Source organism: Nanorana parkeri, unplaced genomic scaffold (genome assembly GCF_000935625.1).
Source record: "Nanorana parkeri isolate BGI_ZX_2015 unplaced genomic scaffold, ASM93562v1 scaffold81, whole genome shotgun sequence".
Lineage (NCBI taxonomy): Eukaryota > Metazoa > Chordata > Amphibia > Anura > Dicroglossidae > Nanorana > Nanorana parkeri.
The window spans coordinates 412,308-425,516 of record NW_017306349.1 but is presented as its reverse complement, the minus strand read 5'-3'; the positions used below and the strand labels follow the sequence as shown (position 1 = coordinate 425,516).

General features: G+C 45.6%; 1 protein-coding gene across 1 annotated transcript in view; it reads left to right on the top strand.

The window, feature by feature from the left end:
• The window catches only part of LOC108805022 (gamma-aminobutyric acid receptor subunit beta-4-like), a 68,828-nt gene extending 56,621 nt beyond the window's left edge, over positions 1–12,207 (top strand). Inside the window, exons 5-9 of the mRNA XM_018576976.1 lie at positions 4,576–4,658; positions 6,403–6,543; positions 8,628–8,780; positions 10,095–10,351; positions 11,758–12,207. Of these exons, the coding sequence (XP_018432478.1) occupies positions 4,576–4,658; positions 6,403–6,543; positions 8,628–8,780; positions 10,095–10,351; positions 11,758–12,126 (1,003 nt within the window). The 3' untranslated portion in view covers positions 12,127–12,207. The remainder of the gene's footprint in view (positions 1–4,575; positions 4,659–6,402; positions 6,544–8,627; positions 8,781–10,094; positions 10,352–11,757) is intronic.
• Positions 12,208–13,209: the final 1,002 nt, after the last annotated feature.

Here is a 13,209-nt window from a genome sequence, read left to right as displayed (position 1 = left end):
CCGGGCGGGTAGTTGTTTTCTACATTTAGCCTTGCTTGCCCAAAGCAGGGCTAAATGTAGAAAGCAACTACCCGCTCGGGGCCTGGAACTGCATGTCCCCGGGTCGGGGAATTCCACACCCCTGCCGCCCCTCTGCTCCCTGCCGCCCCGAGGCCGGGCCTTGTGGGAAATCCGGCCCTGTAGGCAACATAACATCCTTACTTCTTGATCTTCATATGTTCTCCTCTATTGCTTCAGAACATATTTAGGTTTAACAAGCATCTTAAGCATGGCCAAAAGTTTCTGAATGCCTGACTATCACACCGTCATAGCCAAAAGTATGGACCTTCATCCAATGAATTGAGATCTGGTCCTTCCAGTGAAGGTTCTGTTTATCCTTCATCATACAAAGGCATTTTATACAATTGTGCTCTTCAAGGCTGGTGGGAACCGTTTGGTGAAGGTCCTTTTCTGTTCCATCATGACTGTCCCCTGTGTACAAGGCAAGCTTCCGTAGTTTTACCAGTTTGGTGTGGAGTTGCTTAAATAGCCCCATGAACAGAGGTCTGACCTCAACCCTACTGAACACCTTCTGGGATTAATTAGAACATCAATTCTGAGCCAAGTCTATTCATGCACAAACCTAGTTCCATAAAGACATGATCTGACCTGTTTGGTGTGGAGGAACTTGAGTGTCCTGCACGGAGCCCTGACCTCAACCCTACTGAACACCTTTCGGGATTAATTAGAACATTGACTGTGAGCCAGGTCTTCACATGCACAAACCTAGATCCCTATAGACATGGTCCAACCAGTTTGGTGTGGAGGAACTCAAGTTTCCTGCACAAAGCCCTGACCTCAACCCTACTGAACACCTTTTAGGATGAGTTTAAAAGTCGATTGTGAGCCAAGTCTTCTCATGCACAAACCTAGCTCCATAAAGTCATGGTCTGACCTGTTTGGTGTGGAGGAACTGACTTCACCCCTACTGAACACTTTTCCGGGAGGAATTAGAACATTGACTGTGAGCCAGATCTTCTCATGTACAAACCTCACTCCATAAAGACATGGTCTGACCAGTTTGATGTAGCTGAACTCAAGTGTCCTGCACAGAGCCCTGACCTCAACCCTACTGAACACTTTTTGAGATGAACTAGAACACCAGGTCTTCTTCTCCATCATCAGTACCTAACCTCGCGAATGCTCTTTTGTCCAAATGGGCACAAACTCCCACTGACACCCTTCAATATCTTGTGAAAAGCCTTCCCAGGAGAATGGAGGTTGTTATGGCCTCAAAAAGGGGCCGACTCCATATTTATGTCCAGGATTTCGGAATAAGATGTCCAACAAACTCATGTATGTGTGATGGTCAGATGTCTAACAAGAATTGGCCCTATGTTACATCTTTATATACGACAAGGATAGCTAATTTAATCTCTTTTGAGTAAATGGTTGCAAATTCCCAGAGGCACCCTCCAAAATCTTGTGGAAAGTGGAGTGGAGGATGTTATAGCTGCAAACAGGAGGACGAATTCCTTATCAATGTCCATGGCTTTGGAATGGGATGTCCAACAAGCTCCTATAGGGTGTGATGGTCAGGTGACCACAAACCATTGGCCATCTGGTGAGGACGTTCACCCTCCAAGTCTGTCTGCGATTTGGAGGTGACAGGAAACAAGGAAAACATGGAGGAAGAGGGCAGGAGGCAGTGATGGCATCCCTCAGATCCCAAAACATCCATGAACTAGAGAGCAAGGGTTTCTTTGGTTGGACGATGACGTTGCCTACTGGAAACCTTTGGAGAAGCACCAGGTTGACCAGTAGGGACAAATGTGGCAAACTGTCATCCTTCTCCATTTTGGGTGAGGTGAGGATGTTCACCCTCCGAGTCTGTCTGTGATTTGTATGGGGAGGAGACGGGAAACAAGGAAAACATGGAGGAAGAGGGCAGGAGGCAGTGATGGTATCCCTTGGATTTTATCCCACTTTAAAGGACACTTTAAGAAAATGTTTCCCTCTTTTTTCTTTCATGTTTTAATGCATTTTATTTTTGCAAGTCGTGGAGCATTTTACGTGCTGCGAGCTTATTACGTGCATTCCTTTCCTTTTAATTTTCGCCACTTCCTGTCCACGTTTTTTGGGGGGTTTGCGTCTGTGTTTGCTAGAATTATGGAAAATGCGCACATTAAACCGCAAAATTGTTATTAGCGCATTTTTTTATGCGGCGCCGTCGGCTACAATGTAAAAACCCATAAAGAAACGCATCAAGCCAACGCCGACCTCTAGCGCAGCGTGGATCATAGCGGCATTGGTACTGAGTTTCAAACGCGCTGCGAGCCTGCGCGCATGAAATGCTACTGCGAGAGTGGGCCCTTACAGACGAATGTGTAGCACGTCCACCGGGGGGAACGATTCCCTTTGTGATGTAGTAACAGTATCTCCAACTGTGCGTTTTATTTCTATCCCCGTCCATGTGAATACATGCACCATTGACTCTCAGCCAAAGGGGCTGAGAGGTTCCAGAATGTAAACAATGTTATAAGGAAGAGCCTGTCTTTTCAGGTCCTTCCAGGTTTTCCTAATTGTAGCTGGGATCTGGAGCTCTGGAGATCTCTAAAGGGAAATCCCGCAATTATACGATTATCGCAAGGTGTATGGAAGGGGTGCAACCGTTTTTACTGTACGCTCACACGTCTTTTGTCGAACCAGCATGCTAGAAAACCCGCCGAGAATCGTACGATTCAGCATTGCGGTCATCGGAAGCGGGGCGGGCTTTTGATGGTCGCAAGTACGATCTGCCTGTCCAAGATGGGCAGATCGTACGAGCTTTAATTAGCTTACGACCATCGCAAGACAAAAGTCTTGCGATGGTCTTAAGGTGTATGTGCACCTTTAGAGCTCTGGGTGGGATGAGATCTCCAGTCCTGGGGCCGGGTGTTACCTATGACCAGTTTCGGCCGATCAAGTGGCTGAGAGCAGCTTTATTAGAAGCCAGCCCAGTGCTCAGAGGGGTGAGAGAGTTGTGTGGGTGCAGGAGGCACAGAGCCACAGCAGACTCAGGTGCGTGCTGGACACGTGGAACAGCCAGGGAAGGCTGGGAGAGGTCGGGAAGGTCGGTGACCCTAGGACCTGTGGGACACACTGCTGAGAGAGCAGATTGAGGGCTCACGAGGGGTGAGCAGTGTGAGTTTCTTGGAGCTGTGGAAAGCTACAGAGCGAAGCTAAAAGACTGTCTTATGTTGCTGTTAGAAACTGTCTTGTGCAGCAGGGGAGGTCTACCCTGTGGATGGAATGAGATATTTGGTGTTTGCCCTTAATAAAAACTGCATTTTACTTGCACCTCCTGTCTACAGTGGAGTGTCCTTGTTACAATATATATATATATCTATATCTATATATATATGACTATATATATATATAGATATATATATATGTTGTGATGTTGGGGAGCTCACAGAGCACTCGCACAGCGTTTTTCCATTAACGAAAAGTCTTTATTGGTCTTTCAACAGCAGATACTCAAGGAAGCTCAACATACAATAGCTTGTCTTCAGCAGAATATATATATATATTGGCTCAACAATCACCGAGTTGTTCCATACACTCACGGTGTCCCAGTCGTTTAATAGTTCTCTCTTGCAGCACTGCTGCTCCGGCCTCAATCTTCAGGGCCACTGTCTGGTTCCCCCAGACAACCTCAATCACGTGCCAATCCTCACCATAGGCTTCACAAACCTGCAGCGCTCTGCTGCACTGGCCTCCACACTGACTCCTGGGTGGAGTTCCCCTGACTCACAGGTGGGGCCCTGAACACATCCCGGCACACTCTTCATGAGGGATGTACACAGGTGCTGGTTACTACCAAAGCATGGGCCCAGGAATGGAGATTTCCTCCCACCCAGAGCTCTAAGAAATCTCCTGGCTCCAGGATCCCAACTGTGATCCAGAAAACAAGGAAAGGACTGAAATGGAAGTTCTTTCCTGGTACCAATAATGTCTTCCTGGAACCACTCAGCCCCTCTGGCTGAGAATCCTGGGTCACCTTGAGGCCACATAACACAGTGGTATTGCAACGCGTCACCCATTGATTTCAGTGGGTTCCTGCACACGTGACAAACACGGAAAAGTAGCTCAAGTAGCAAATTCTGCCACCTTGCCTCCCGTGTTTCTTCCCCCTGTGTTTGTGTGCGTTTTCACACGTGGGATAACCACACGCGGATCTTGAGGGTACACATACAGAGATCTGGGTTTTTTGAATGGAGAAGAGCAATGGTCTATAGAAATCTGGTATAATAAAAATAATAATAAAAATATAATAATAATTCAACATTTTATTTAAATGTTCAATTAGCATATTGATGAGTGAGAATCTGTCATGCTTTCGGGAAGGGGGGGCGGTGGGGGGGAGGGGTTGCCATCTGTGCCTAATTTCAGAGGTTTCCCTTCACTTCCTGTTCTGTGGACTGACTCAACAGGAAGATGAAAGGAAAGTGATCTTAAATTAATTAGAACAAAGGAGGAAAAAAGTGAAAAGATTGACGATGTGCAATACTTTAGCAAATGGAGTGTCATTTTGTTTTTGTTCTTCATTCACAGAATTACAACAACTGCTGCCTGTATGATGGATCTGCGCAGATATCCCCTGGACCAGCAGAACTGCACCCTGGAGATAGAGAGCTGTGAGTGTTTTCACTGAGGATTCCATTTCTTTATTAAGGGAGTTGTAAAGTTCCAGCCTATCCTCTCATATTATAACATCAGCATTGTAATATGAATACATACTATATACATGCCACAATCCCATTCTATATGTATGGGGAGCTGTGCCCATGGTGGCTTCCAGCAGTCCTGAGGAGTACGGCTTTCCCAACAGAATAGAATTGGACCGTGGCACACATTCATGCAGGATGATGAGGACCTGTCAGATGAGCATTGCAACATGAATACCTACTATATACATGCCACAATCCTATTCTATATTTATAGGGAGCTGTGCCCAGCAGTCCTGAGGAGTACGGCTTTCCCAACAGAATAGAATTGGACTATGTCACACATTCATGCAGGATGATGAGGACCTATCACATCAGCATTGTAATAGGAATACATACTATATACATGACGCAATCCCATTCTATATGTATGGGGAGCTGTGCCCATGGTGGCTTCCAGCAGTCCTGAGGAGTATGGCTTTCCCAGAAGAATTGAATGGGACTGTAGCACACATTCATGCCGGATGAAGAGGACCTATCACATTGTAACAGGAACACATACTAGAGCTTTTAACGCAATAAAAGCTTACTGGAACAAATTCCTTTTATGTAGTGAGTGCTGCCTTCTGCCCATCACTTCCAACAACTTCCTGGATTCCCAGTGTGCTTTGCGTCTCTTTCTTGATGTGATGTAATCTCCACCTCCCAAGACTACATATCCCACCATGCATTTCTTATGGCAAGCAATGATGATGTAACATTGTTCAGACGTTGAGTTGTAGTTCAGGTGGCAGGCTCCGTGACAGGAATGACACCAGTTAGTGCATATTCACAGGACTGAGTGAAATGGGGTCAGTGCACTGAGGAAGTCCATCCTATCGGCATCTTCAGTTTAGAAACTTCTAGGTGGATATGGTTATCAGGAGCGGGATAGAACTTATGGAAATTCAATATAGAAATACAGATTTATTCGTTTTTAACCATGGGTACCCTTCAAATGCAATTTTTTTGGGTGGCACATGGAAGTGCATATTCACAGGGCTGAGTGAAATGGTGTCAGTGCACTGAGGAAGTCCATCCTATGGGCATCTTCAGTGTAGAAACCTCTAGATGGATCTGGTTATCAGGAGTGGGATAGAACTTATGGAAATTCTATCGATAATTCTTAATGGATAATGAATCAGCATTGTCCTCTCTAGCTAATGGATAATGAATCAGCATTGTCCCCTCTATCCAATGGATAATGAATCAGCATTGTCCCCTCTATCCAATGGATATTGAATCAGCATTGTCCCCTCTATCCAATGGATAATGAATCAGCATTGTCCCCTCTATCCAATGGATATTGAATCAGCATTGTCCCCTCTATCCAATGGATAATGAATCAGCATTGTCCTCTGTAGCCAATGGATATTGAATCAGCATTGTCCCCTCTATCCAATGGATAATGAATCAGCGTTGTACCCTCTATCTAATAGATATTTAACCCCTTCCGACCCACAATCTGCTGATCAACATTCCCCATGATGCCTCATGCTTTTGACAGCTAGCAGCCGACACTATTCACTGCTGCTAGCTGTCACACCAGGCTGTCAATGTAACTAACATTCTTGCCTTGTCTCTTCCTACGCCAACAAAAAGTGTGAAACAAATTTTCCCTTTACAGCTCTTTCCGGTGTGTTGAATCCTTTCATTTATTTTTCTTCTTTTGCAGACGGTTACACAACGGACGACATTGAATTCTTCTGGCAGGGGGGTGAAGAAGTGGCCGTGACTGGGGTGTCTGCCTTGGAATTGCCACAGTTCACGATTATCGAAACCAGACTGGTTACTAGGAAAGTTGTGTTTACAACTGGTGAGAAGCATTGCCATGGAGAAGAGATGACTAGGAAATGTTTCTGTGTCTTATCAACTTTGTTTCTCCTGAGCCAGGATGGTTACAAGTCTTGTCAGGAAGCGATAATGGTTGTGGACAATTTTATTTGAACGTTTAGACGTTTACAAAGCAATGGTTTTTGTATTTTTTTTATTGGGTGCTTAAAGGAGAACTATGGGGTTAGGACTTTTCCCCATAGTTCTTCTAAGAGTAACGTGAGGACACAAACTAGCGTCCTCCCGTCACACAAAGCTCATTATACCGCGAGTTACAGCTCGCGGTATACTGAGACGCCGCAGCCGGAACGGATCCCGACAATTCTGTCTGGATACACCCAGCTGCGTGAGTGACAGCGGGCTCTGCCTATCTAGAGGCAGAGCCAGCTGTACCCGCCCCTGTCCGTTCCGCCGGTCAGAGCTGGAGGACAGGGGAGGGGGGAATCCCTGCAGAGAGCCGTGAGTGATAGTCACGGCTCTCTGCACGGATAGATCAAGAAGTGAGCGAGCACTGCTATGTGTTCGCTCACTTCCCGATCTACTGAGCCGACTTGTGACAGTTTCATTGTCACAGGTCGGCTCAGATTATGAGGCTGAGTGAAAATCACTCACCTCATAGTTCTCCTTTAAAACCTTTAATTTGAAAAATAAATAAATAAACATGAATAGCTGAATTCTATTCAGACACAATCCGCAGATGAATGCAGTTTTGTATTCGTAATACAATATGGAATGTATTTTTTCATGCAAGCAGTGCAAGTACCTGATATGGTATCAGCCTCTTGCAATGCCCCGTACAGCAGAGCTCACACTAGAAGAGAGAAAAGCAGAACAACGAGCCAATCAGCTGTGCTGTCCATGCTAAAGAGGAACATGCTGATCGAAGGAGCGGGCAGAGTGGCAGAGAGATGAGCTCATCAGTCTTCTGCTTCTCCTTTACCTGTCCAGTCACAGGCTGGGGTAGCAGAGACCAATCATGTCTTCTGCCATGCCGGAGCTGCACTCCAAAGTTGTGTACTTTTTAGACATTTTCCTGCCCAAGACACCCCCACTCCCATCTTATACTCTTTTGTCTTTGATCCAACAAGATCTCCGCTATGCAGTCTCTAAGAATCCCCCCGGTTGCATGCCGCGATCCCTATTCAGTCCTTTCATAGGATTGAATTAAGATTGCACATCAAACTTGCTCATCCCACCAGCGATGACCACTCAGTACTCTCTGTTGCCTCTGCCACCACCTTCTCCAGTTCCAGTTGCCACCCTTTTTGGCTGTTGGGCAGCCATTGATGATGCAACTCCCACACCTGCACTTTTTGGGCAAAAGAGACATATAAGGCATCTTCTACCAAAAACCAAGTTCATTTCCACCTGAACCACTCTTACCTTTAAGATCTTCTTCCCGAAACTTTGATTACATATGCAAACCTCTACACACCACTAATGTGCCCTTGACCTCTGTAAAGTCCTTCAAGTATATCTAAAACCCAACACATCATGTAATAAATTGCAGCTTACCAGTCCTGTCAGGCTCCAGTAGCCTCTAGTGGTAGAGCTTGTTTCCTGATGCCACCATGCCATGATACAGCGGTGGTGAAGTCCCATTAGCGAGATCTTTTTCCACTTCCTGTCTCGGAGAGAGATCTCACAAAAGGAGGGGAAATCTTATCTACGGTAGTCACCAGAAGATTCCCCCTCCATTTCTGTTAACGTGAAATGTTCTAAAAACTCTAAATTTTAGATCTTCCCATTAAATTCAGATCCAAGCAACAATGGCCACCAACAAAAATAGAGAGGGTGACTCTTCTCAGTGGGGGCAAAGATGGTGCTAAGAACCTGACAGGGGATCCAAGCCCTCAATACTCCATCCAAAGAATGTATCCTATACAGGGAGGAATGAAAATCCAGAAAACTAGCTAGATAATCAGGAGAACATTCTCTGTATATTACATTACTGTTTTTTTTCCCTCTGTTGGTTGAAGTCCATTGAGTTCAACCAATAGAGGAAAGAACTTGATGGACTTCAACCTGACCAGCTATGTAACTATGTATATCCGTTCTGTTTTCCAGGTTCCTATCCCCGTCTGTCTCTGAGTTTTCGCATTAAGAGGAACATTGGATATTTCATTCTTCAGACCTATATGCCATCCGTCTTGATTACTATACTGTCTTGGGTATCCTTCTGGATCAACTATGATGCTTCTGCAGCTAGGGTAGCACTAGGTATGTACTCCAAAAAGAAGGTATCACTAGGTATGTACTAAAAAGACAGTTGATGGAAAAGAAAACTTGTAGAACAAAACTGTACAGCCAGGGGAGGACTGGGCTTGGGGAGGCTTGGGGCATTTTCTCCTTGGGCCAATGCTATGTTGGCCTGGAGGCCCCCCCCCCCCCAATGGAGATATTTTGATGAGAATGGGAAATGCAGTCAATGACACGTGGTGGGCATTATATACCTACTTGATCCCCATTCAGATCTGTGATCACAGCCTCTAGGAGAGGGACGCGTTCTTGGGACTGACTTCCTTTGTGGCTCTGGGATGACATGTGACCAATGCTGAGGGCCGCAAAGGAATGTGTGAGGATGTGCCCTATAGGAGCACCTACCTCTCATCAAGACCACCAATGACCACCATGATACACCTCGAGTGGTACACTTTCTTCCTCTGTCTCTTCCATTAAAGGGATACTTGGTTGTAGTTGCCCTCCAACCAAAAGGTCCCAGTCCTCTACCTAGTACATTCATATAAACAGTATGCAATCATAGGGAGGTTTAGAAGCTGAACTCCAGGATAAGTAGATATTGTCCTCATACAAGCTCCATGTGTATTCTTCCTGGAAACTTGGATTTGTGTATTTCTTCCAGATCTGTGCAGTTATACAGTGTGAGGCTTGGAGCTTCCTGTATTAAAGACTGCTCACTGCTGCTCTCTCCTTGTGCAGGGTGACTGGTCTTGTCTCCGCCCCTTCCTGTAATAAAGACCGCTCACTGCTGCGCTCTCTCCTTGTGCAGGGTGACTGGTCTTGTCTCCGCCCCTTCCTGTAATAAAGACCGCTCACTGCTGCGCTCTCTCCTTGTGCAGGGTGACTGGTCTTGTCTCCGCCCCCTCCTGTAATAAAGACTGCTCACTGCTGCTCTCTCTCCTTGTGCAGGATGACTAGTCTTGTCTCCACCCCCCTCCCCATGTAGTTCCCTGTAGTGGTTGAGACCTTCTGGGTCCCTCCCATAGCTCTGCTCTCTCTTCTTGTGCAGGGTGACTGGTCTTGTCTCCGCCCCCTGTAGTCTTCTGTAGTGGGTGGGTCCTGCTGGGCCCCTCCCACAGTTCTGCTCACTGCACAGGCTATGTAGAGCACAGTAGTAAAATCACGACTACTTTTAAGGTAATAGCTGCATTTGGTGCATGCAAGGTGGATTTGTATCCTTTGTGGCCATTGGGGAATACATTTCAATTAACATTTTTGTACCCGAGGTTCAGCTTTAAAATATTTTGGAATAGATGAACATAAAATAATTAATGTTTTCCTTCTGCATTTCAGGAGTCACTACTGTACTCACTATGACCACGATTAATACCCACCTGAGGGAAACCCTGCCCAAAATCCCCTATGTGAAAGCGATTGACGTGTATCTGATGGGATGTTTTGTGTTCGTGTTCCTGGCTCTGTTGGAATATGCTTTTGTAAATTACGTGTTCTTTGGCCGGGGCCCTCAGCAGCAGAAGAAGTTAAACGAGCGGACAAATAAATCGATAAATGATAGGCAACGCTACGAAGAAAGGAGATTAAGAGAACAGGTAAGTGTCCCCAGTTAGAAAACAGTCTAATGGGTTCCATGGCTATTGGCCCGATCCAGACTGACCCTTCGCTGCTGGTCCCTGGAAGCGCTACATTGTATTTAGTATTTGAATAATATAGGAAACGGGTACAGACCTCTGTCACCTTTTTTTCATTTCCTTCTGTGTCCCTTTAGGGAGATTTCCCTTCACTTCCTGTCCTGGAGACTCAACAGGAAGTGATAGGAAATATCTACAAAATGAACGGAAGTAGCCTCTTAGACAGTGGTCACCACAACAGGTGTCCCCATTGGAGGATATACCTGGTTCTGGTGACAACTTTAAAAATAAGGATTTTCCCATCACTTTCTGTACCAAATAAAATGTTTACTGGGACAAACAGAGGGAATTAATCTTGCCAGCTGGGGGGGGGACACATGGAAGACCCTGCCCTACACTTTTCTTCTACTTGGGGAAATAGAAGGAAAGTGTAGGTAGTGGGCAGGGGTAAGTAACCTTAGTACTGCAGCTGTGGTGAAACTGCAAATCCCACCATTCCTTTGGGAGTCACTCTTGTGGCTGTCAACGTCTTGCAATGCTGAATGGGACTTGTAGTTCCAGAACAGTGTCGTGGTTGCCTACCCCTGGTGTAGGGTTCTATATAGGGGATATAGGGGATGAACAGTAGCTTAGGTTCTTCACTTCGGTCAGCATGTTCGGCTGAACCGAAGTGCAGGAGGACTTCAACTCAGCCGATCCGACATCTGGATCGGCTGAGCCGAAGCTCCGGCAGCTCACTCACTGCCGTTCGCCCCTATTCACATAGGGGGCAGAACAGCAGTCAGTGAATAGCCGAATGCCGCCGGGATAGCGCTCGGCTATTCTGCTCGGTACCTCGGTTCCTGTACCTCGGTTCGACTGAACCTAAGGGCTCTAGCGGCTGAAGAGAGCAGAAGGATCAGCGAAGCTATGGCTGGATCCTTCAGCTCCTTCGTGAATAGCCCCCTATATTTTAATAATACCCCCAACTGTCCACCAGGTTTATAACATCCAGGGGGTGTTTGGCAGTTAGCACCTCCCTTACTTCCTGCACGATCAGCTTGGAGGCAAGCAACATGCTTCTCCTATTGGCACTTGATGCCATCTAGGCAAGGTTTTAAGAGAGTGTTTTTGGTCTTAGACCATATTATAGACCATATAATGGACAAAGGTTACTCTTCCATCCTTCCATCTATGCAGAGCGAATAAGTGTTTCCTGGGCAGTACATGAATAGAAGGGCTCTTGGAAAGGGGAGGACGTTGTTGACTTTGTCCATCACTCGTAAAAAAACGGTATCTTCTGCAAGGGAAGGCAACAGTGGACATTGTTTCCTCTAACTGCCCATACCTGTATTATGTGATTGTGTTAATCGTGTCCCTCTCTCTAGGTTGACCCTTACGGAAACATTCTTCTGAGCACCCTTGACATGAGCAGCGAGTTGATGTCAGCCGAGATGGGAAGCAGCATCGGTGATTCCCGGAACTCCGTCCTGTCATACGACACCTCAGGGATCCAGTTCCGCAAGCAGCTAACATCTAGAGGGGACACTTTTGGCCAGACTCCCCTGGAGCGCCACGTTCCTCTAGCAGCCACACGTGGACGTGCCAACTGCCGCCTCCGGCGACGCTCCTCTAAGTTAAAGCTTAAGATCCCAGACCTGACAGATGTCAGCACCATCGACAAATGGTCCCGGGTCATTTTCCCCATCACGTTTGGATTTTTTAACTTGGTTTACTGGATGTACTACGTCAACTGAAGCATCTCCATCAGCCCCCTTCACCCTAAGCTGTGCACACCCTTTTCCTTCCACAGGACACGAGCTTCACCTAAAAAAAAATCTCTCACCCCCCCTCTCTTGCTTCACAGTGTGATGTCTGGGCCAGCGACAGGAGTAGCCATTCGATCCTACAAAGAGGGGGGGGGGGGAGAATTGCACTTTTTTGTCACACTTTTTTTCATCAGATTTCTAAAAGGTTTTTTCCCTTTTTTTTTAAAAAGAAAAAACAAAAGTTTTCATTTTACCTGGAAGCAGATTATGGCTGGGTACTGTGAGTCGTTTTTTGGATGTTATTCTGAAGAAACCTTTTTCTCGCGACTTAGTTAATCGTTATAATAAAAAAAAAAAAATGTGTTAAAATTAAGAATGCTCCGATACAAAGTATGAGGAGTAAGTAGAACAAGGTCAGGTGACGCTGGCAATTATTTCCTATCTCTTTATGCAGATTAAAATGATCATTGCTACATATTGTGGAGCTCACAAAGGCACGGAGAAGACTCCGTAGAGCAGGAGATTCCCAGTTGCAAGCTCGAATCGCACAATGCAAACGTTCTTGATGGAGAGCCTTTGATTATAACTTGTTTTTTTTTAAACAGAGGGGGGCGGAGCCAATTAAACACGACGGCATGGCAGATCCAAGACGTAATATTTGGCTGGCCAAAACTATTTTGGGGCAAGGCCGTCAAAAGAGTAAACAAACACCGCACAATCCAGCCGACGCGTTTTAAATAATTGTGCATTTTATATTTACAATCATCACCTAAAAGTCAAACCGAAAAAATTCGCCCGCGGCCACCAAAATTTGGGATGTAAATTTAACCGGCAGATGCAAATTTTAAATATTAGAAGATATGAAAAAAAATTATTGAGAGGCAAAAAAAAAAAAGGCCTTGATTTACTAAAAGTAGGTAGGTAACGTCCCTTTGACTTCGGTTTGAATTTTGCTTTTTATCTATTTGTGGGATTTTATATTTTATTTATTTATGTAATTATTTATTTATTTATTTTCTTGATTTGTGAAAGATGATGGAGTTCTAGCTATTAATGTATTTATCACTGAAA